The following is a 25,090-nucleotide window of genomic DNA, read 5'->3' on the forward strand; positions in this document are numbered from 1 at the left end:
GGCGGTGGGAGGTGCGGGCTTTTGAAGGAGGAGGCCGAGAGCGCCGGGCGGAATCTGTGGGGAGGGAGCGGGGCGGGCCTAGTTGGGGGCGAGGACTGGGCCTGGGTGGGGAGTGGAGGCGGCTGGAAATCCGGACCCGCGGGGACTCGAGCCGGGGACGCTTGGGGGCCTAGGCAGGTGCGGCGGGCTGGCGCTGCGGGCTTCTCCGCGGGCGTTCGTGGCAGCGCCGTCCCAGGGCCCCTCGCAGCAGAGGCCTGGGCTTTGCCGTCGCGCCACGGGCAGCTGCGGCGCAGCTCGGGTCAGGCCCGAGGGTGATGGGCAGCGAGCCCCGCGAGCCCCGGCGGCCTGGGAGTTCGAGGGGCGGCGCGAGGCCGGGGGCGGGGCGGAGCGGGTGGGACCGAGCGGGACCGAGCGGGACCGAGCGGGACCGAGCTTGGGCTGCCGGGATGCTGCGTCTCTGGAGACCGGAGGTTGGCAACCATCGCTCTCCTCCCAGCCCGGGACCCTCATGCCTTCTAACTTGCCTCTTTCAGGATACCGCAGTGGCATCTTCCTTACTTTGTCCGTTCTCCGGCTCGCGATCTTCCTTCCGGAGCCATGTCAGAAGGAGTGGACTTGATTGATATATATGCTGACGAGGAGTTCAATCAGGTGAGGGGTCATCGGCATGGGGGTTTTCTGGGCTCAGCTGAATCACTTTGACCAAACTTGCAGGGGTTTCAAGCATTGACAGGCTTTGCTAGGCCTGAACATCCTTCTATCGGGTCTAAATTTTTTACTCTACCACAGACTTTAAAGACGTCTGACCATTGCGTTTTATGTTGGTTTTTAGCTGCCAAGGCTTAATTTTACAAGCTTTAAGAGCAAATAAAAATTAGATATAATAGAATGGTGAATCAGCCTGTGGAACTTGCTCCCCCAGGAGGCCAAACTTGGGTGTCAGTCTCCTCAAAGACTAGCCACACTTAAGAAAATCACACTGACGTTTGCTGTAGTATTCATGAGGACAATGTGGACCTTTCATGAGGACCTTTTCCTTTGCGGTTATTCTCCCCACCCCCCCTTTTAGAGAGGGAGAAGGAGGTGGAAGGGGAGAGGGAGAGAGAATCTTAAGCGCTCCATGCCCAGTGCAGAGCTGATGAGGGCTTGGTCTCACATACCTGAGATCATGATCTGTGCTGAAATCAAGAGTCAGAGACTTAATGGACTGAACCACGCACACACCCTCCCCCCTTGCAGCTCTTTGAAAGGGCAGCTGGGGAAATGTAGTCCCCTCCTCCATAAGGCAGTACAAAAATACAGTGTAAAAGATACTTTAACATTTAACTGCAGCTCCATTCTGCCTGTTTTGGGTCTTCCTTCTGTAAGTAGTTTGCCTCTAGTCTTGAGAGGTGCATAGGCATTTTGGTGTAATAAATTTTATTTTATTGATGAATGTAACTGTTTAGAGGGTAGAGGTAAGGGTGTTGGACAAACCAGTTAAAAAGCATATATAGACCCCTTGGTATACCCTGGATTTGTCGGTCGGTTTATACTACCTCAAGGAACATTATGCAGTGATATTCCTTGAAATGATAATCTAACATTGAAGTCAATCTCAAGAATGTTCCATACTCTGTATTTAAAAGTTAGTGATATCTTGCGGGAATTGTTTTCAGCACTATTTTAGATGAGTAAACTGGTTCTTCCCATTAGCACCTTTCATTAGCACCTTACGTGGGTACACATAAGGACCTGGAAAAAGGATAAAAAGGACAGATTAAAGAAGGAGCCCTGGTTGGACCCTGACTTTTATACAAGGCAACAAAGGTTTCATACGTGTCATTTTTTTTTTCACTTGGCACAAGTTATATTAATATTTTTAACATATTATGCCGTTTTCTAACATGGAGATTTTAGAACACCTGAGTAGAATAGAATAGTGACCTTCTACCCATTATACAGCCTCCTGAAGTAGAATATTTAATAGTCATCTTCCCGTGTGTACTTAGGTAAACTGGAGTCCTCTACATGTGGCTGCCGATTGACCTAAATACATGAAAAAAAATTTTTAAGCCCAAACAAGTCAAATAATTATGGATGGAAAGAAAGGTTTAGTGTATTAGTTTAGTTACACGCCATTATTTTCCTGAGTTGTCCATATTACTTTGAATCAGATCTTTACTACTCTTTACGAGTTGTGGGTTGTTTTTGTTTTATTTTTAATGCAAGACAGGAAGAAAAGAAGGTTCTCGTAGTTCTTATTATAAATAAAAACCCTTTTTCCCCCCGTTAATTTCCTTCTCTCTGGGTTGATAACAATGCTGCTCATTGAGAAGTGCGCAGAACACGCAGGTCTAGCCGCATTTAGTCTAAGAAAATGGAATATCATAATTTCTTAAGCTATATAGCTTGGAGGTTCTAGATGAGGCACAGGCCTTGTCCAGTGGTCACTGCTTTGTTAGTGTAGAAGTCACTGGACTCAACAATTAATTGTTGTCCTGTTACTTTAGAAAAGTTTTTTTTTAACGGGTCTAAGGCCAAAGATTGTATGTGGTATCTAGTAGACATTTATACTAAACACAATATTTAATGCTTGGCAAGTTGAAAGAAGTACAGATTTTGAATGTTTTATGTCCATTTGTGGAAGGTCTAGGGAGACGGGTGGGTGGGTAGGGGTGTGTGTGTGTCTCTGTGTGTTCCCCGCCAAATGAGTTAATTTTTGGTAGAGCTGCTTTTAGTGTAATTTGGGGGCTGCTAAAGAAATATTAAAGTTCTGTTTGGGAAGAATTGTTAAAATCAAGGTTAGACCTGAAGGCAGCCAGTACAGATTGTATTTTAGAATGTTTAAGGAATATTAAGGGACGCCTAGGTGGCTCAGCGGTTGAGCCTTCAGCTCAGGGCATAATCCTGGGATTCAGGATCGAGTCCCTCATCGGGCTCCTTGTGGGAAGCCTACTTCTCCCTCTGCCTGTGTCTCTGCCTCTCTGTGTGTGTGTCTCTCATGAATAAATAAATCTTTTTTTTTTTTTAAAGGAATATTAAGAATTCATCCCAAGCTGATCCAGGCATGAGAACCATATCACATGTACCCTACCCCCCAAGCAAAATGAATGCAGTTCCTGGATGGAACCTTAGGGTGCTGACTCTCTGATCTCTTACAACATGAGCTGTAAAAAATTCTTTTGTAGAGCTGCTTTACTCCTGTCATATTGGGAGTCAAAATTCACAGTTGCTCTCTTGGGCTGGGGAAAGGTACTCTGGAAAAGTAAGGATGAGCTGCCGCTTTGCTGAGTATTTTGCCTCTGTTCCTTGTGCAAAGCAAGGCTCTTTGCATATTGCCCAATACTGTTCGCTGCTTCCATCAACAAGTACTTATTAAGCAATTTCTTTTTGCTAGGCACTGTCAGGGCTAGGGAGGGAACAGGGAAGAAATGGATCCCTGTGTTAAAAAGACTTTGCATTCCTGGTGGTTGAGAGCAGTGGACAGTGGCAGGGAAGGAGGGCGTAAGCTGAGGACTAGAGATTGTCATTATAAAGCCAAAAACTTTGAGTTTTAGTTACAATTAAAAGAAACTTTGGTATCGAGTAGGTGGCCTTGAAAAAATAAATCATAGCCTTTCTTCCCTCAGAAATTAGGAAAAGGGAATTGGAGGGTAGAAAGCGTACAGTGAGCGTACAGTTGGAGAAGTTCTTATTTAAATTCAAAATCATACAAGTCCTTTTTTCTCTAAAAGCTAAAGAGACAGTCATAGTTCTTTCTATAGTACTAAACAAATTTTTTCATGAGATCTTCATTCAGTTTTAAATACATACTTTTTTGATCTTCCTGGAATGAAACCTTCAGCATCAATGCACATAAAACATTGTATTTTTCACTTAATATGTAGAATTAGATTTTGCTTTAACCTAATTCAACATTTGGTAATCAGAAAAACGTCGGGCCTGTTTTTCTGTCTTACCAGCTGAAGAAGTTAAAATGAATTGGTGTTGCTAGTAGATTTAAATCCAAACACAACTTGATACGTTGTTTCTTCAACAAACTCCTCAACAGGCCTGCTCTGTGAATCAGAACAGTTCCCACCAGCTTTTTTGACCCCTGGTTTTATGGCCCAGAGAAGCCATTTGAATCTTGTGACAATTTTGGATTCATTGAATCCTTTTGTGCTTCTTAAAGTGGTAAGGTAATCCATATACAAGGGTTTTCAGGACTTGAGTCTATCTGCTCTCTAGGGGGTCCCTGAAAGAGTAGATTGCCTAGGCTTGCAGTATGGGAGATTTCCTGGTAATGTGTGGTTTCTGAGCTATACGAATCTGCATGTTAGTTCACTGCCCAATATCAGTGGTAATTTTTGTGTTAAAATTTTTTTTAAATTTGTTTAAAAGATTTTATTTATTTATTAATGAGAGACACAGAGAGAGAGAGAGGCAGAGACACAGGCAGAGGGAGAAGCAGGCTCCATGTAGGGAGCCCGATGTGGGACTCTATCCCGGGTCTCCAGGATCAGGCCCTGGGCCGCAGGTGGCGCTAAACCGCTGAGCCACCCGGGCTGCCCTGTGTTAAAAATTTTAGACGTACATTTCTGAATCACAGATACTGCCTAGAAGGAATTCTAAGTTTGGTTCCACGGAGTACTGAAGTACTCACTGAAGTAATGAAGTACTCATTCCCCATAAGTTCTGTTTCATAATCCTTGATTTAAATTGAAAAAGCACCGTGGTGCTTTTTAAAGTAGTGCTCTCTAAGGATTAGAACATGGGAGGGGTGTTCAAGTGGTTTCTATCTTCTTCCTACCTTGAACCATAAGAGCATATTACCATGCCTACTATATAAATAAGTAAATGATTTTGTTTAGAATTGCAGTTCTTGGGATCCCTGGGTGGCGCAACGGTTTGGCGCCTGCCCTTGGCCCAGGGCGCGATCCTGGAGACCTGGGATCGAATCCCACATCAGGCTCCCGGTGCATGGAGCCTGCTTCTCCCTCCGCCTGTGTCTCTGCCTCTCTCTCTCTCTCTCTGTGACTATCATAAATAAATAAAAAATTTAAAAAAAAATAAATTTTTAGAATTGCAGTTCTTTGAAACAGAAGGGCTATGAAGTATTTTTCACCATTATGTTTGTCAGGTTTTTAGCCCTTCATTTTACTCACTTTATTATCTACCCTGTGCTCTCCAATGTTAGCTTCTCTTCCTGTTCTTTACATATATATTCTTTTTATGCAAGATGCTTATTTACTTATAATTTTGACTATCTAAAACAGTCTTCATGTGCTTTTTTGTCTCATTGATTTCTTTTTTTCTTAAGATTTTATTTATTTAACTTTAAAGGGAGAGAGCACATGAGCAGGGAGAGGCAGAGAGAGGGAGAGAATCTCAAGCAGATTCCATGCTGAGCATAGAACCTGACTTGGGGCTCAGTCCCACAACCCTGAGATCACAACCTAAGCAGAAACCAGGAGTCGAACTTTTAACCAACTGAGCCACCTGGGCACCCCCCTTTTCTTAAGTTCCCTCTAAAAAGGTTACTCTCTTTTGCAATTCTCTCCAATATTTTTACAAGGTATAAACTTTCTGTGGGATTTTTTTAGAGAGTATTTGTAGTATTTGAAATTATTTACATGCCTCAGGAAGTAGAATCCTTTTTTATTCAGTATCAGAACAGTCCAATAATGCTTTGTGTGCATGTTCTTCTATTGTACTTCAGATAAACTGAGAAACTAAAAGATTGTTTTCAGAAGTATGTGATGGTATGTAGATCTAGGAATGAATTTTGTAGTGAGTTCCCTCTCTAGTCTCACCTTAGAATCTGCAGTTCTTGAACAAAGAAAGCTATTAGAGCTTCCTGTCCTGAGTTGCATTAGAGGAAGTGCTCTGTTTCTTCAGGGAACTAGAAAAGTTACTTAACATAGGTTCTTCCTTTATTTTTTTAAAAGCAATGTCATGAATGAGGTGTAGTTTCCCTAAAACACTTTGAACTTCTGTCATTTTGGCAGCATCATCTTTGGCACTGTTAGGGTGTTTTAGAATGTTATCTGAAAAAATACTTTCTGATCCATAAAAGAGAGCTCTCTGAAATAACTGACATTGCAAATCTGAAACATTAAGGTCTCCTGGTGGTTTTCATGGTTTTAAGATTCGAGGTATATAGTGTTAACTTGACTCCTATAACAAAATACCAAAAACTGAGTGGCTTATAAACAACAGCAAATTTCTCACGGTTCTGGAGATTAGAAGGCTGAAGTCAGATTGGCTTCTGGTGAGGGCCCTTTTCTAGGTTGCAGAATGCCAGTTTGTATCCTCATGGGATGCAGAGCAGAGCATGCAGGCTCTCTCTTGGCTCTTATATGGGCACTAATCCTGTTCAATAGGGTTCCACCCTTAAAGCCTGGTCTAATTGTAATTTCTTCCCAAAGACCCCACCTCCTGATACAGCACAGTGGAGAGTAGGGTTTCAACATCTGCATTTTGGGGGGGACAAACACATTTATTCCATAACAATAATAAACGTGTAAACATAACACACGATAAAAGTATATTTTGCATTGTGTTTCGGAGTACATGTTCATGTTGTAAATGCTTACTGTGACATAGTTTATGAGGTGCTTGTCCTGTTTTCTGACCCTTAATATTTTGAGAGAACTTCACTGTTTTTGTGGTATCATTAAACATCTCTGGCATTGCTCCCAGAAATCTCTTATAAGTGTCACAATCATGTATTGGATTTACATTGTCACCTAAAAAATATTAAGGGAAAATCTCCCAGAGTTACTCCTTTCCTTTCTTTTAAAAATGTTTCTTTGGAACGTCTGGGTGGCTCAGCGGTTGAGCATTTGCCTTTGGCTCAGGGCATGATCCTGGGGTTCCAGGATTGAGTCTCCTATCGGGCTCCTTGCATGGAGCCTGCTTCTCCCTCTGGCTATGTCTCTGCCTCTCTCTATGTCTCTCATGAATAAATAAATTAAAATCTTTATAAATAACAAAAATAAAAATGTTTCTTCAATGGATACTTAATAGAAAGATAGGATTGCATACTATGAGTTTTAGAGCTTCTCTGAATCATTTGTGTAAAAATAAAAGTTTAAACCAGTAACTTCAGTTATTTCTTGCATTCTGGGTTCCCACTTGAATATGCTTTTCCCTTTTATTTTTAAATGAATATACTCTTTACTCTTTTTCTTATTAAATAGAGTAAGAAGATTTGTGTAACTCATGATTTTGGAAATAGTACAAGTTGTGGAAAATAAGTTTTTCATTACTGTATCTTAGGTGTGGTCTTTAGAAGCTAACCTCATTGACAATAGTAGCAGGTGCATCTTTATGTGTTCTTAGTTTGCTTTTGTAATCATCATGTACCTTTTGATTCTCACAGTTGGCTGAAGCTAGAAGCATTGCAGACTTCTAAGAGGGTCTTGAGAGAAAAAGCTACAGAAGCATAATTCAGTGAAGTGGTTTTACGTGAAAAAGTATTCTTACCAGGAAATTATTCTTACTAGCTTCCTAGGGTACGACAGGGAAGTTTTGTACGTTTTACGAAATATTTGAGTGTGGATTTTAAGTAAACTGGAATGATATAGAATGAACCCATTGGGAGGTCTGCAAACCCACCTTTGCCAACCCTTCATCTCTTAGGACCCAGAGTTCAACAATACAGATCAGATTGACCTGTATGATGACGTGTTGACAGCCACTTCACAGCCCTCAGATGACAGAAGCAGCAGCACTGAGCCACCTCCTCCTGTACGCCAAGAGCCATCTCCCAAGCCCAATAACAAGAGCCCTGCGATCCTGTACACGTACAGCGGCCTCCGCAATAGGCGAGCTGCTGTATACGTGGGCAGCTTCTCCTGGGTGAGCATGGGGAACCAAAAAGCTTCCTGGGTAGGCTGGAGGGAGAGTGCTGGGAGGTGATGGCATTTTCAAAAACCACTGTTGCACTGTTTTGTGCTCTGATGGGGTTGGATTTCTTTTTCCTGGGATCAGGTTGGATTGATCTCTGAAAGAGAACTATCCTGAGGACGTACTGGTGCCGAAGAAAGCAATGATTAAGTGGGTAGTTGCTTTTTCTGCCATCTTGTTAATGCCCCTGACCCTGGGGCTTTATGTCTAGCAGGGTCATCTGTGGGATGAGATTTCAGAGTGAACAGCTTGAACTCTTGGTGGGGTCATTCATTGGTTCTTTGATAACGATTGGTGACAGGATCAAAGACCTTGATAGTTCTAGTACACTCAGGGTAGGTGGTGATTCTTATGCAGAAATTCTTGTGTGATAGACATGTTTTGGGGCTGGTAGAGGGAGGGTCCAAATTAGGAAATGCACATACTGAGGGGGATGTTCCTGACATTGGTTAAACTGTAGCCTGTCAGGTCTGTAATTAAAAGCTGCTAGTAATCATTCTTTGAACTGATGACCAGCCAGCCCAAATGGCAGTCAAAGTTAAAATAGGTTTTAATTTTCTTAATCTCAAGAGATGGGGTTTGGGGAGTGGTGGGAGGTTTTGGACTGCTGGATGGGTGAGGATAATAAAAGCCTGCAATAATTGAAATGTTGGTGGGCTCTTGGGTTTCTGTGGGAGGTCATGATTGTGACTAGAATCCTAGGTTTGGGGAAAGGGTTTGGGACATTCTAGGTGGGGAGGGGGTGTAGCTCTTGACATTTCTTCCTTTTCCATCTTGCCGGCCCCAGTGGACCACAGACCAGCAGCTGATCCAGGTTATTCGCTCTATAGGAGTCTATGATGTGGTGGAGTTGAAATTTGCTGAGAATCGAGCAAATGGCCAGTCCAAAGGGTGAGGTCTGGATTTGAGAAGCCCCTTTTAGTTTGTCATCATTAGGATAAAGATCTACACTGTATTTTGGCCCTGGATTTTAATCCCTCTGACCCCTGGCCCAGGTTATTGCCTTGGTTTTGACAGACTGCCTTAGAATGGGGACCTTGCTGCAATGTAACAATGTCCATCCGTTGAGGGGCAAAAAAAGCTGATTTCTGATCCAAATAAATAGGACAGTTATAGGCTGACGCCTTTTTATTGATGGTAGTTTTGTGTATGTTGTTAGCAAGATATCTTTTATTTTACCAGCTTTCACTAAAAGTGGAAGAGAGTTTCTTTGTTTTTTTGATTGGCTAATAGATCTCACTCATTTTTAATTTTTCTTCTTCAAGGTATGCTGAGGTGGTGGTAGCCTCTGAAAACTCTGTCCACAAATTGTTGGAACTCTTGCCAGGAAAGGTTCTTAATGGAGAAAAAGTGGACGTGAGGCCGGCCACCCGGCAGAACCTGTCACAGTTTGAGGCACAGGCTCGGAAACGTGAGTGCGTCCGAGTCCCAAGAGGGGGTACGTGGAGACCATCTGTATGAAGGGGGGCAAATTTGTGGGTTTGTTTTCTGTGGTGTGGGCTCTGCCTACAATGTGGAGGAGTTTGGGGGAGGGTGGTGGTGGTAATGAGTGTTGGCAAGGTTAATTAGTAGACCCAAAAATGAGGCTGTGTATAAGAAAGAGCACTGTGCTGAGAGGTTCAGATTATAGTCTGGTTTTGCCACTGACTCATTGTGTGACCTTGGTCAAGTCACTGTACTATTTCTGCTCTGAAGTAGATACATGATGTTTAAAGTTCCTGTCAACTCTAAATTATATGGTTTTGTCTTAAATCAGTATAGTGAATGGGCTTAACTGTAACATGTGCTCTGTATAAATTAACAAGCAGCCACCTTAATATACAGGTAATGTTTATAAAGATGGCTATAATCTTGTCATAAACATATGTTGGAAGGGTGCTCTGTAAGGAATCAACCAAAAGGAGTGCTGGAAAAGAAGAGTTTAATAATGTTTCTCCAGCATTGTCCAGGGGAAGAGAGTGCCCTTTCAATTACCAGATATTTTAGTCTGCCTGGCAAGTGTTTCCCACTAATAAAGCTGCATTATACTATCTTAGCTTGATGATAGCATCCGTTGAGTTCACCTTACTCCCTTTGTTCTGATTCTGTACTCACCAAGCCACCTTCTGATACTAATTTGGTTTCCTAAATAGGCTCTCCTACTGGGAAGAGAATGCGCTGACCAGCCGACACAAGTATTCCAGTCTGCTTGGCAGTTATATTTCTCATTGTAAATTAATAAATTGGCATTCTGGTTTATGAATCAGTCTCTTGTGAGTTTGGTTAGCGTTGAATCCATTTTCTAGGGTACAGTCACCCTGGGTGAACTATTAAAGTTGAGTTTCTGAACCCACAAAACCTGAGGACCAGACCTTGGATTATCCTGACCTCACAAAGTGCAGCCACCCTGCAATGCCCTGCCTGAAGCAGCCAGCTGCCTTTTCTTTTCTGACGGGGGGGGGGGGGGGGGGGGGGGTCATCACCTGTGTTCTGTCATTTCTTAGGTCCTGCTCTCACAATAGTGTCTTGTATTGATTGGGTGGTCCACTGGGACCTTGTATTGATTGATTGAAGGTGAAGATATGGCCACTTCTCTATTTGCATAGGAACAACTGTTCTTTTAACTAGATTGAGAGCCTAGATGGATATAGTGTGAACTCCCATTGCTCTGGGTTAAAAGGCACACGCTTTTCTTTGACAACTTGAATTTTCAAGTTCCTCTGTTTCAGAGTCTGTATAATTCAACCCTTTTCTAATTTTCCTAAGCTGCATAAATGTACAGTTACATTAGGGATAACATTCCTACTTCTGCTTAGCTATGTACTCCTCAGTGTTCCGTTTCTTTGCTGAAATGATGGTGGTGACTGAGTGCTGTTTTCTGCTCTGTCACGTTGACAGACATGGGTTCTATTAATTCACTAAGTACAGCTAGTAGACTTCCTCTGCTTAAAAATGGTTGCTACTCTGGGATTGTAGCCATAGATATAAAACAATCTTTGAAAAAGTGGGAAGATGGCTAACTTTCAGAGGATCCCATTTACGGATACCTTTTTCTTTGGTTTGAGAGAACTCAGGGAAGAAGCAAGTTGCCATATGGATAAGATATGAAGCACAAGTATGCCATGATAGGCACCGGTGATAGGCTATGGTGGAGAAAGTAAGGTGTTTGCTGAGATAATAGGTCCCTGCATGCTTGAACCTGGAGTTGAGTTTATCAGCAAGTGTTAGTTTAAGGAGCACTCTCCTTTCTGCCCACATGTGACTGCTAACAGCATCTCTCTGCTTCCAAGACTTCTAAGGGTATGTGATCATGTTCTTCTGTTGGGTTCCACCTTAACCAGGCCTGGAGTAGACTATTAAATTGGAGAGAGTGAAGAAGTTTAACTGAGTGACTTTACAGTGTACAGCCACATTCCCAGCTGTGTACAAGCATTTGTGAGCCCTTGTGCACACCACCATACCAAAGTGCTGTGGTGATTTTCCTGTGGGGTACAGTGTTTGGGCCATTGAAATATAGTGGGAGTTCCCCAGATACGAGGGTTGCTTTTTACTAAGCTTTTTACTAGGAGTCCCTGCTGTCAGCTGTGTACCATCTGCTCAATCTGTGGACATGTCTTATCTTGGCTTACCTCCCGTTTTCTTTCTACTTCTCACTTGACCTCCAGTCTTCTGTGGTGTATGTCTCTTCCCCATCCCAGTGACGAGTTTTGTTATGTAGATGGAGGAAGTATCTCCCCCTCCCCTTCCCTCACTTCTCCCAAATTCTCTGGCCAAAATGTCATTGCAGAGAGAACATTGCAGATGTACAGTAGCATAGTACTGGTCTCAGGTCAACTAGTACTGGTCTAAGGAGAGAGGCCCTGAACTCTTAATCATGGAAGGGGATTCCACATCCACTTGACTCCAGCTGAACAGTAATGAACAAACTTCAACACTGTCATTTTCTCCTGGGTTAATCAGGATCCTGCATTTAGAAATAGAAAACCAGTCTAAGGATAAATTGAGTGTGAACCACAGAGAATTCTAGATAAAGAGCATTCTCTGACATGGAATTGGAGTGATACTGCTTTCTGGGTTTATGACTTAACTAACTTGCCTCAGCCCTTTTTTTCTGAGGCCAAAGAAAAGGGAATAGATGATTTTACCTTCTTTCTCAGCTGCTTGTCACCCTTCTCAGTATGGTATCCAAGGACTCTTGCTGAGGGATGAGCTGGTCCCATGGGTACGTGTAAAGCCTTGGGCAGTAACGTTAGTTCTGTTTTGCTTCATAGGAATACCTCCACGGGCCCATTCACGGGATTCTAGTGATTCTGCTGATGGACGGGCCACACCCTCTGAGAACCTTGTACCTTCATCTGCCCGTGTGGATAAGCCCCCCAGTGTGCTGCCCTACTTCAATCGCCCTCCTTCAGCCCTCCCCTTGATGGGTCTGCCCCCACCCCCAATTCCGCCCCCACCTCCTCTCTCCTCAAGCTTTGGGGTCCCTCCTCCTCCTCCTGGCATCCACTACCAGCATCTCATGCCCCCTCCTCCTCGATTACCTCCTCATCTGGCTGTACCTCCCCCTGGGGCCATCCCACCTGCCCTTCACCTCAATCCAGCCTTCTTCCCCCCACCAAATGCTACAGTGGGGCCTCCACCAGATACTTACATGAAGGCCTCAGCACCCTATAACCACCATGGCAGGTAAGGACTATCTTGTTTCTTTCAGATCTGAGCCAGGTATAGTAGGGTAGACCATGTGTTACGTAGTTTATTCTCCCTGAGGAAGTAAGTAAGCCTGAATTCTTGTGTTTTCCCTTGTAGAAACTGTTGTCATAGTGTTGAGTCCTGGGAAATAGTTAACCATCCGTTAGATAATGTTTTTTTATTTGGTGTTTCATTTGCATCTTAGTCTCTTGACCCTAATCATGTCTTTCGTAATCTTTTTTTTTTTTTTTTTTTAATTTTTATTTATTTATGATAGTCACAGAGAGAGAGAGAGAGAGAGAGAGGCAGAAACACAGGCAGAGGGAGAAGCAGGCTCCATGCACCGGGAGCCCGATGTGGGATTCGATCCCGGGTCTCCAGGATCTCGCCCTGGGCCAGAGGCAGGCGCCAAACCGCTGCACCACCCAGGGATCCCTTGTAATCCTTTTTTAAGGAGCTTGATTAAATTGAGAGCCACAGGGCAGCCCCGGTAGCTCAGTGGTTTAGCGCCACCTTCTGCCCAGGGCATGCATGATCCTGGAGACCTGGGATCGAGTCCCATGTTGGGCTCCCTGGGTGGAGCCTGCTTCTCCCTCTGCCTGTGTCTCTGCCTTCGTCTCTATGTCTCTCATGCATAAATAAATAAAATATTTTTGTTAATTAATTAATTAATTAAGAGCCACACGTGTCTGTTAGGGATGCTGCAAATGTCTAGTGCCATTGGGTCATGCCAAAATTACAAAAGAATATGTTGTAAATTCTGTCCTTGAAGAGAATGTGAACACATATAATGTGAACAGGCTGAGAACCATTTAAGACATTATGTAGGAGAAAAAAAAAAAAAAAAGACATTATGTAGGAGAACATGATTAAGTAACACTGTAGTGTAGATTATGGTAAAGATAAGAGGCTTGGGCAATCAGGAATGGTGTTATTTCTGTGCAGCCGAGATTCGGGCCCTCCGCCCTCTACAGTGAGTGAAGCAGAATTTGAAGAGATCATGAAGCGAAATAGAGCAATTTCCAGCAGTGCCATTTCCAAAGCGGTATCTGGAGCCAGTGCAGGTAACTCACCCTTACCTCTGCTGTGTTCTCCTTACCTTTAGTTTTTCCATGTTTTGTCATTTCCTTTGGGAAGAAGTTCAGCAAGATAAAGTTGGAGTACTGTTAGATTCTCAAGAGTGGCACATTTTCAGTAATATATAATCTGATACTGTGGTTTTGTGGCTTGGGGGAAGCTCTAATGTTGTTAATTTATTAAGCCTGTATCCAGACCTGCCTCATGAAAACAAACCTAGTGCCTAGATTATAAATAGTATCTCATTGTAGTATCTGTTGTAGAATGAAATTCCTGCCCTCATGGAGATCTCAATGGTTGATCAGTGGATCTAATGTCTAGTCCTAGTGTAGACTGCAGGTTTCTTAGGACTAGATATGGTTTGATATGGAATTTCATTGTATTTGGGGGTTTAGACAGAACTGCTGACCTCTCTGTAGCGTCTCCTAGAAAGAGGCAGGTCTGTTGGGTGTCATCGTAAGACATAATATATGCCCTTAGAACTAACTTTTGCCCCAGTCAGTATTAAGTGGACAGAACCAGAAGCTGTAACTCTGAGAGCCCTAGTATGGAATCTTTGGTTCTTTATAGGATTTTGGTCCGAGTCTCATGTTATGGTATCAGTCAGACTTCTTTCTTGTGAGTTTCCCACACTGATGTAAATGTAGATTGTCAGATCTCCTAGGAAATAACACTAAATATTGCCATCTGTTTTCTGTAATTTTTCATCTTTGGCTGCAAAATTTGAATCCACAGGGTAGGTTAAAGACAGGAAATACATATATTCTCTCTCTTTATTTTTTCCTCCAGAAAACTGACATCTGAAAGATTTTTTTTTCCTGAAAGATTTTTTGATTAGAAAGTAATCTGTGCTCATTTTACCAAGTTCAATACACAGAGGAGTATAAAGGAAATAGTCATTATTCTTCCTTACAAACTCCTGCACCTTAAGATGATCAATAACTGAATCTCTATCTCTGTCCGTTTTTGTTGTTCTCATTCCAGTCATTCAAACCACAAATACTTACTGAATGCTTACAAAATAAGCAAAAATTCCCTGCCCTGGTAGAGCTGACATCCTGGTGTTCCTGGATCTCTACAGAATCACAGTCCCTCCACAGTTTCCGTTCTATTCTTATTGCCCTGCACAGAGGAAGCTGCCAGTCCTCTTCACTGGACTCCTGTCTAGTTCCCATGCTTTCCTTGCATTATCTTCTGTCTGTATTGCACTTGACTTAGCATGGAAAAGCATTGTGCAAGTACCTACCCCATGACCACAAACCTTGAGCCAGGCACTGTGCACATTTGGGGAATGAAGGGGCTAGTTCTTCATGGCAGCGAAATTTAAAAACATGTATATGTAAATATACTCTACATACAGACATGTTAGGTATGTGTTATGTATATGTGTACACACATCTGATTATAGATTTAAAATAATTCAGACTTAGAAATGTGCAGTGGAAAAAAATTAAAATTAAAAAAATTTAAAAAAAATGTGCAGTGGTAATTAATGAAAGTCCTCTATGCAAGGCCCACCACCAAGACCACCTTCCACAATTTAGTGTCTGTCCCTCAGATTTTTTTTCTGTCCATATGACAACATAAATATAATTTTTATTCTTTTTACAAAAACGAAATACTGTTTTGCGACTTTAAAAAAATTAATGTTCTGGACATCTATCAGTGTATAGTATCTAACATTTATTGAGCCCTTACTGTGTGCCTGGCACTGTGCTAAGCGCTTTATGTGGATTACTTTGTTTACGTACAGATTTATCACGTGCCTTTTAACAACTGTGTAGTATTTTATAAAACCGGCATCACATAATTTATATAGCCAGATGCCACTGAAGGAAATTTAATTTGTGTCTAATTTTTTGATAAAATAATGCTGAAAAATAACACTGTTAAGCGTACATGCTTGTGAACAGAAGTAGAACTGTTCTTAGACTTTCTGGGTCAAAAAGTATGCACATTGTTTATTGTAACGGATATTAGATTGTTCTCAGACTACCCTGCACCACTTTGTATATCCACTGTCAACATCTGAGAATCCCTGATTGCAGACTGTTGAAATATAGATGCCGTCCACTTTTATACCTGCCACTTCTGCCTCATTCATCTTACCGTGGTTCTGTGAGACAACTAGTTACTGTTTGTGCCCTCTTGAGTTCTCCTTTTGGTCCAGTTAATGCCTCTGCTCATTCTTGGCCTTTCCCATCCGTCCCCTGTCAGGGGATTACAGTGACGCGATTGAGACACTGCTCACAGCCATTGCTGTTATCAAACAGTCCCGGGTCGCCAATGATGAGCGTTGCCGTGTCCTCATCTCCTCTCTTAAGGACTGTCTTCATGGCATTGAAGCCAAGTCCTACAGTGTGGGTGCCAGCGGAAGCTCGTCCAGGTGAGTTATTGGTTGCTTCAGCAGCCTACCAGCCCTGAGCAGCACTCTTCCAGGGATTGGCAGGGAGAGGAAGAGAGCCCAGGGGATGTGGCAAGGCCCTGGCTGGAAGAACAGGCCTACCTCTGCTGTCTTATTTAAGGGGAAGGAATTAGTCACATCTGCATTAACGAATGTTGTAATGTCTGCAATCCGTTGTTCAGTGAGGCGGTGGGCTATTTAGGAATAAAGATAGACCGGCATAGTTAAGAACATGGGCTTTGAAGACATATGTGCTTGGATTCGAGTCCCATTTCTGCTCCGGTATGGCTTTGGGTGTGGCAGTCACCAGCTTTCTAAGCCTCATTTTTCTCATTTTAAAAAAGGGACAATAATAGTACTTCTCTTACAGCCCTGTTGTAGAGATGAGATGAGATAAGCATGTAAAGCTCCTAGCACTGTGCCTGATACATTAGTAAGATCTCAACACATTTGATTGTTCCTTTTTCCCAATAAAAGATTAGTCCTCAAAGAGCTGACATCCTCAGACATTGGGCCCATAATAGAAAAGGGGTTCAGACAAATACTGGAAGACACCAGAACACAACACTCTTGGAAGGCACGTAGTAGGTCCTCTGAGTGAGGCTGAAGGATCTTTCTAATAGGAAAAGACATCGGTCCCGAGAGAGGTCACCTAGCCGGTCCCGGGAGAGCAGCAGGAGGCATCGGGACCTGCTTCATAACGAAGATCGGCATGATGATTATTTCCAAGAAAGGAACCGGGAGCACGAGAGACACCGGGATAGAGAGCGGGACCGGCACCACTGAGACAGGTGAGACGGGGCCCTGTTCCTGGCTATGGGGGGCCTGCCACGAAGGACAAAGTACTGGTGATCGTGAAGATTTTGCTCTCTTTTTAAAGCAGTTAAAGGGAAAGGGAAGACTTTTGACTTAGGTAACAGAAAATTGAGGAGGGCAGATTGCTTGCTCTTCCTGCTCCTTTGGAGAAGTCTTATCCTGAAATGGACCTGAAATTGAGCTGGTTCTGTTTGTGTCTTGTCTGCCTTAACCCGGTATCTGAGAGACAGCATTACATCTGGGATGAGAGCACAGTGTCTGCAGGCCACATTACTTTGTTCTTAAGTTTTCTCATGTGTAAATGAAGACCGTAAACGCAGCTGTCTTCGTTGAATTGCTGAATTCAGTGAGACATTCTGTCTAGAGCATTTAGCACTCATGGTACTCGTCACATACCGAGTTTTCAGTATTGATAGCCAGTTATATTTTCACCCCGCCAAACTTTCAAGTACAAAATTAGGAAATTGACCAAGACAAAAAAAGTAAGACCATTGCCTACTTGTTAGTTTTCAATGTGCAACATTAACAATTTTAAGAATTAGTATCTAGGGATCCCTGGGTGGCTCAGCAGTTTGGCACCTGCCTTTGGCTCAGGGCGTGATCTTGGGAGTCCTGGGATCGAGTCCCGCATCGGGCTCCCTGCATGGAGCCTGCTTCTCCCTCTGCCTGTGTCTCTGCCTCTCTCTCTCTGTGTCTCTCATGAATAAATAAATAAAATCTTAAAAAAAAAAAAAAAAGAATTAGTATCTATTAGGATTTTGAAACTCAGGCTACTTTAGGAGAAAGCTGATCTGAAAAAATCATATTTAATAATGTAGAGGTTGTAAAGAAGATACTTCAGTGGAAGGATCTGTTTTGGGAATGAAAGACTTATTGACAGTGATTGATTTTTTTAATTTTTATTTTTATTTTTATTTTTTTTAGCAAAACAAAAGTAGAGTTGTGAGGGGAACTATATTAACTCAGGTTATTGAGAAGTTGAGTTAGGCTTGGCTGGATCCAGGGACTCCAGCTTTGTCCTCAGAACTTTGTATGATTGTTTCTAGTATATAAGTAACCAAAGAGTGTTGTTTATTCTGTTTCTGTGGAGGCCTTTAAAAGTAGTCTAGATTCTGGCTAGGATGATCTGTTTATGGTTCCTGGAGGCCACTGCAAGACCCAGATCTCTTTAGGGTCTCTTCTCAACTTTATGGTTTCATTCACATCAAGTGTGTTACGAAAATGTTCTTGTTTTTTGGGTGTTTTTTGGCCAATTTGGTTGGTCCGAAGTAATGGTAATTGAACAGGAGGGTGAGGATTAGGAAGGGCTCTCTGTGGTTCTTTGGGGGTGGCAAGATGGGTACCTGAATGAAGATGAGAAAAGAGACCCTCTTGGGCAGCCCCGGTGGTACAGCGGTTTAGCGCCGCCTATAGCCCAGGGCGTGATCCTGGAGACCCTGGATCGAGTCCCACGTCAGGCTCTGTATGATGCCTGCTTCTCCCTCTGCCTGTGTCTCTGCCCTTCTCTCTCTCTCTCTTTCTCTCTCTCTCTCTCTCTCTCTCTCTCTCTCCCCGTCTCTATGAATAAATAAATAAAATATTTAAAAAAAAGAAAAGAGACCCTCTTGCTACCTGGGAATGCCCATAGTTCACTAGCAATAGCTGGACTGTAACATGTTTGGCCCACTGATAACCTACTAACAAGAAAGGAGTTCAGTTATGTTTGGCTGCTGCCCTCGACTTTATTGTTTGCATTATCTGCATTGATAAAAGTGGTTCTAGCTGGAAATTACTTTTTGTTGTCTTCTGTAGGAGGTAAGTGGGAAAATGAAAGGTTAACTAACATTTTTTTACCTGCTTCCCTTCTGTTTCTAAAACACTCAATTCCACAAAATTTTAAAGTGCATGGTATCACTGAAATCTGAGATAATCTATATAAAACTAACAGGCTGTGGGTGCTAGATACTTCTAGATTTTGCGACAAACTGAGTTTAGGGAGGTACCCATATTTCTCCAGGGGAAGTGGACTCTGGCCTAATTCGGCCTTGGAGTGGAAAGGAGAGTGGGTGTTAGGGTAGACCTTTGTTCCTGTCCCATCCCTGCTGTGGTAGTAGTAGCATCTCCCTGCTCTTGTTTGAGCTAACACAGTTGCTAGTGTTGCTGTGGGGTTGAGTGTCACCTCTCCCCTAATCCTGCTGCTCACAGCATGGGTCCTTCATACTGGAAAAGACTAGAGAATAGTGACCAGGGAGGTACTTGTCCATGCAGAGCATGAATTATAATCTCTAGGGCCACATTTGGGTTAGCAGTTAGAGTATGTAACTGCATGTCACCATTCCTGGTGGCTCTCCTAACAGTCTTTTGAAAGAGAAATTGCGAGATCCACTGATAGACTAGCATTTTGGGTACTAAACATCTGAACCTGAGACTGTCATTTTGCATCATTTTTTCCACCTGTAAAATGAGTGTTTCTCATTAATGTCATAAATGAGTGTTTCTCATAAAGTGTTCCTCCATATGAGAGTGATGCAGTTTGAATAACTCTGAAGAACCTGTAACCCTGTAGTTCTCAGAAAACAGTCATTTGGCTGGTGTGAGCCTATGACAACAGGAGGAAAAAGGTTTTCCAGGTTCCCATTTTTTATCCCTTAGGTATGTTGGTTATTCCATCCAGATAGCTAGTTCAAAAGAACTGAATCAGAAACCCAAAAAATGTCAGTTGCTCACATTCTCATCTTAAGGACTTTGCATTCTATCTTCAGTTACCAAGTCGTGATGTAGGAGGTTCCGTGTTGGGGAGATGGTATGTGGGTCCATTTAGCTGGAGAACTGTTGGAAGTTCTGTGTATGACACATTTTAGTTAAAAATACTAGTGTTTATATTGTATGGATGAGTGTTCCTGAGAGCCAAAGGATTTGTTCCATCTAGAGGCAGCAATACAACAGCAAGCTTTTCTATCCATCCTTTCTGCCTGCCTCCAAACATTACCACCAAAGGTAACCACAACCTGTAAGATTTGAGTGCAACAGTTGATTTCTCCTGATGTATTAGTTATCCTTTGTTGTTTTGTTTTGAACAGTTTCCAAATTACATCTCCTTTGGAGTATATGTGTGTATGCTTTGGAATTTGAGGATATTCTTAGGTAATGTGTGGCTTTGGCTTCAACTTATTGTAGTTCTCAGCTATTGGCTCATTATTTGGGGATATTATTGTATTTAAAATATAATCATTCTCACCTCATTCCTTTCCTCCCAGTCCAATGAAAACTAAACATTCTGTTCAATTTTGATCCAGTGCAAAGATACAGAAACCCAAATGGTTTGAAGGGGAGAGGCACTGCGGGCTTCAGAGTTTTCTCAGGAAATGAGACAAGTAGCTGCGAGCATAGGTGTTTAGAGAAGCTGGAAGGCAGAAACTTCTAGAACAGATTCTGAGGCTCCCAAGCCGAAATAGTAGAATGTAGAAGGAGCAAGCTGCTTGTGGATGTTTTTTCCTTAGGTGGTTCCTCCAGGTTACAGAAGTGCATACATAGGGCAGCGTGGGTGGCTTAGCGGTTTAGCATCGCCTTCAGCCCAGGGCATGATCCTGGAGACCTGGGATCGAGTCCCATGTCAGACTCCCTGTACGGAGCCTGCTTCTCCCTCTGCCTGTGTCTCTGCCTGCCTCTCTCTCTCTCTGTCTCTCTCTCTGTCTCTCATGAATAAATAAAGTCTTTTTTTTTTTTTTTTTTTTTTAAAAAGAAGTGCATACATAAAGAGTGAGCATTTGTGTGGAAGCTATATTATGGGTTTGGCCATTAGAAGAAGTCCTGAGCCTGATTTAATCTCTCTTTTTCCTGTTCACTGTTCATTCTCCTTTATGCGGTCAGCTTGATCAGGCTGCTCCCCGCTGACTGATAACTGTAACCCTGGAACAAGGGCTGGGCATACTAGGGGCCTTAGGTTTGGCAGAGATGTGGTGAGGGGCTGAACAGTACCTTACTGTTCAGTGGAAGTTCTTAATTGTGACTACGAATTCTTTCACTTCCACGCTCTGCTCTCTGTTCTGGCCTGCCAGATAACTCTTGCTTGATATGAGGGTGCTACTTGGCCCCTTACTCAAAGCTGTCGTCTGGGGAAAGATTTAAAATCCCTTGAGTTTTAGTATAGCTTAGTACATCCTTGGTTCTGTGTGTGTGTGTGTGCGCGCGCGCACACGGATGCATAAGGATGTGTTAAACAGGGCTTCTTGAGGGTTTAGGAGTTCCTGTGTTAAGTACATGCTCCCTGCTAGGGCCTCTTGGGTGTTTGTGGGTTAATGGATTTGGTTATGTGCACATTTGTGTTTTCTTACCATTGTACCTCCCATTTCCAGATTTTAACCCCTCCCCTTAAGGTAAGCTCAGAGTTGCTCAGAACAGATTTTCTGAAATGGTAGTTCAACTCCCTATATTCCCTTATTGCAACTCTTTTTGGATTGTCGTAGTTTCATATTTCTCCAGCCAGTCTCCTTTTTAGTCAAACTGCTTTGAGACTTCATTTCATTGTCTGTTTCTCCCTAACCGTAAAGTGAGATGTTACTGCTTTTTCTCTCTACTCACTGTAGTTCCTGCAACCATCCCTCACTATGGACAGTACCCAGACACCTCCAGACAATCCTGCTTTCTTTCCTTCACTTTCCCAGGCTTGCATTCTGTCTGTGTATATACCTCACTTCATACATTGTAACTTTAGACAATGCCAGTATAATTCCTGTAAACACATCAATCAGAAGATAATCTCTAACATGTGTTTTCTTTTTCTTCTGATGTTCTCATTGCAGGAGTCTGGTTGGAAGCAAATGTTTTTTTAATGGACTTGCATCTCCTCACCTTGATCAGGACTAAAGGACGGAGGCCATTCCACCCCTCTCCCTTCCTCCAAACCCCTAACTCCCTTCAGACACCCAGGGAATACCCTCTGCCCTACAGATTGGAAGATTGCCTGGCAGCCCTCCCAATCCCACACCTCCTGTTTGTCAGGGGAAGGAACCTAAAGACTTCCATGTGGTTGGAAGGGGTGGCAGACAGGAAGAAAACATGTCTAGGCCCCTGGTCTCCATAGAGAATGGTGCTTTGTCCAAGGAAACGTAGGAGTTTCTGATTCTCCAGGAGGAATTCAGTGGTGAGGTTGATGGGAAGACTTTCTTCCCACAGAAAACGGTTCCTCTGTGCAGGATCTAGGAGAAGTGACTGGGTGTGCCAAAATAAGCCCAGGGTCCTGCCCTCAGCATTAGGTTTGATGGGGCCAAGAGGGTCCAGTCCCCTTGCTAACATACCACTTCTTTGTTTAACTCCTTTACCTTCTCAGCCCTTTGAGGAGGGATCCTGAGAACAGAAATTCCCATATGAAAAGCTTCTCCTGTTCTTGCTTTTCCCTCTTCCATACTGACAGTTTGTTTCCCTGACCTCCCAGAGGACTGAGTCTTTCCACCTCCCTGCTGCCCAGCCGCCTCATTGGACTTGCCCCTCGTAAGCAGAGAAGGCCATGAGGTTGCTTGCTGCTGGGAGCCTGGCAGAGCCAGTTACCACCCACTGCAGCTTCGTGCTTGGTTGCCTCTTGCAGTAACCAGCTGTACTAGGTGTTCCCTTTCCTGGGGCTTTTCTGTTTCACACATGGAGCCCCTCCCCCAAGAAGGCTGCTTCCTTGTTTTAGAGGAAGATGCTGCCCTTGGGAGATGGGGACATCGGACCTCAGCACTGAAGAAGCCCTGTGAAGTACCGGGAGGGGTAGGAGAGGAGGCAAGCTAGGGCAGGCTAGGCCTACTTCCATATAGGCTTTTCTTCAGATTCAATGTGAGCATGTGCTTGCATCCCCCAGGTACATACTTTTACTTACTGTGGGATAACCTGGCACTAATAGGCAGGTAGTCATAAATTTGGTGTCTTTCCACCTTTGGACTATTGACGTATTAATAGTTTCCTTCACTCTATGTGGAGGTACTTCCTGCCTCTGATGAGGAGCAAGGAGGAAGTGGAGCCTGACTTGAACGAGCTCAGCTCAGAGTCCTACGGACCACCACTCGGGGGTCATTTTCTACACAGGCCAATGGAATTGCTCTTCACAGAACTTCCGAGTTGTGTGTTTGCTGCTGATGGAAGCAGCAGTAACAGGGTCCTGCGGTACCCACAGGGCGATGGCTGCTGCTTCTGCATGCATTTACAGGGCATGTGACATCTAACAGGAGATGAGACGGCGTGTGAGACATAGGGCCACTGGAGACCCTTCTGGCTCAGAGGGGAGAGACTGAGTTGGACCCAACCCTTCTTCTGTGCCCTGCACGTTTCTGACCTAGCCCATGGTCAGTCAGTGAGGGGGCCCCCAGGGTTGGACAGGCACATTCCCTTGGGACAGAGGCTACAGTTTGTAGCTATTTCCCCCTGTCCCCCCAACCCCATCCCCACCTCTACTTCAGAACATGGCCCCCCGCCCAACTGGCCAAGCGTTAAGTAATGTGCTTATCCTCGGGAGCAGCTCCGGGTGTCTTTTTAAAATGTAGAGAAAACCAAGTACGGTGACAGTTTAAGGAAAAAAAAAATATAGAATACCAGAAAAGCCGTTTACCCGGAGAATTTTTTTCTCCCCATTCTTGTTTTGTTTTTACTCAATGACAAAAATTTTAGTTTTATTTCCTGATAGCAAAAGGAAAGAAAAACCCAGCCCTCAAAAAGGCCAAGGCCCCGTCCCCCTGTTGTCGGTGATTTGTTTGTCTTTCTGATAGGTTGAAAATTGTGTAATAAACTTGATGACGCTGTCAATCTTTTATACTGCATTGTATTTTTTTCCTTTTGTAACAAAATATTTTTAAATAATAAATGGGGTGTGAGCTGTTTTTTGGATTCCGCATTGAATAGATTTGTTGAGGTGTCTGGGACACGGGCTGGGACTGATGTAGAGGCTATGGGATGGTGCTGAAGCCCCGAGTTCTGAGCTGGAATCGCAGGTCACAGGTCGGGTATGTGGTTGCCTGCGGTACACTAGGGGGCCTCTGGTGCAGATCTTTGCAAGTGCCCCCTTGTGGGTTAGCTTGCTTCCTTAGCCATCTAAACTAAGGGAGGAAAAATTCCAAGTCGTCCTTTACGCTTCAAGATTCCTAAGATTCATTCCCTGAGTTAAGTGTCCTCCCCTTAGAGTTCAGTTCTGATATTCTCAAGTTCTGGGTGGGAGGACTCTGCTTGGAGTCAGGAGGTATGCTTGCATGCTTGCCCCCCCCCCCCCCCTTACACCACCTATGGACACCACCTGTGGACTGTGGGCTGAGACCCACCCATAGCTGTTCTGCCTTCCACACGGCATTGTTTTAAGAATCTGAGCAAACAAATGAGCAGGTTTTAGAAATTGGACTATGGTCTAAACATCGGGAAAGTTTAGCAGTGTTGTGGGAGAGTTTGGAATTCCAGAAAGCTTCTTGTAACTAAAGAGCTTACATGTATAAGAAGATGAACCAGAGACCAGGTGATACATAATGTATGCTTGGACCAACAAAGGCAAGATCAGCATAAAAGCAAGAAACCTTCAGAGGGAGAGAAAGCCCCCAAAGCTCTACGACCATGCGCAGTGTGTGGGAAATAAAGAGTGGGCTCTCAAGGCAAGTTTGATGGTTCCAACCATCTCGGTTACATGTTGTGCTTGCTTTTTGAAAAGCCCATTCTTGGGCTGCATCCACATCTACATGAAGTCTAGAAATCTACATTTTATGTTCTAGATGAATTTCATGTAAATTAAATTGTGAGGACTGGTAGTTTAGAGATGTAAACACATTCTTCATTGAAGAGTTACCATGGTGTAACAAAGGGAATGATCTTTGTGTTACTCTTAGTTCAAACCCCAACTCTTTTTAAGCTGAATGCCCTCAGATACAGGTCGAATTAACATTTGAGTTGATCTTCTGCCTTGTAGGATCATGGTATGAATTAAGTCTACTCTGCCAGGCACTGGGTAAGTATTCGTCTCCTAGACACTGCTGCCATGGTACAGAGCCAGAAACCTGAATCTGTGTGTCCTAAGTGTCTCCTGTACTGGGCCAGACCTCAGCCTCTAGAGAAGTTCTAGCCATGCGTGTGAATATCTGAGCAGGTCTAGAATATCTCTACCAGCCTGTGTGACCAAGGCCTGCTCCTTTACTTAGGTCCTCTCTACTGTTCCAGAATGTTGATCCTGTCTAGATGGACTGCAAAGTGGCTTCCCTTGGCATTCAGTGAAGATAGCATCTGACCACATTAACCCTGAAAGACTATGCTCATTCCCATCCT

The 25,090-nt window shown here is 43.5% G+C and overlaps 1 protein-coding gene across 4 annotated transcripts in view; it reads left to right on the top strand.

Moving 5' to 3' along the window:
- CPSF7 (cleavage and polyadenylation specific factor 7) overlaps positions 1-23,666 on the top strand; it is a 23,848-nt gene extending 182 nt beyond the window's left edge. For 2 of the 4 annotated variants that reach the window (XM_041774204.1, XM_041774205.1), the window contains exons 2-10: positions 534-651; positions 7,609-7,827; positions 8,663-8,766; positions 9,141-9,313; positions 12,126-12,540; positions 13,489-13,607; positions 15,838-16,006; positions 16,648-16,815; positions 21,622-23,666. In XM_041774204.1, the coding sequence (XP_041630138.1) occupies positions 598-651; positions 7,609-7,827; positions 8,663-8,766; positions 9,141-9,313; positions 12,126-12,540; positions 13,489-13,607; positions 15,838-16,006; positions 16,648-16,810 (1,416 nt within the window). In that variant the 5' untranslated portion in view covers positions 534-597 and the 3' untranslated portion in view covers positions 16,811-16,815; positions 21,622-23,666. Of the gene's footprint in view, positions 1-37; positions 178-533; positions 652-7,608; positions 7,828-8,662; positions 8,767-9,140; positions 9,314-12,125; positions 12,541-13,488; positions 13,608-15,837; positions 16,007-16,647; positions 16,816-21,621 lie in introns of those variants that run through there. The other 2 variants (XM_041774206.1, XM_041774207.1) reach the window with 2 other exon arrangements.
- Positions 23,667-25,090: the final 1,424 nt, after the last annotated feature.

This window comes from Vulpes lagopus, chromosome 11 (genome assembly GCF_018345385.1).
Source record: "Vulpes lagopus strain Blue_001 chromosome 11, ASM1834538v1, whole genome shotgun sequence".
Classification (NCBI taxonomy): Eukaryota; Metazoa; Chordata; class Mammalia; order Carnivora; family Canidae; genus Vulpes; species Vulpes lagopus.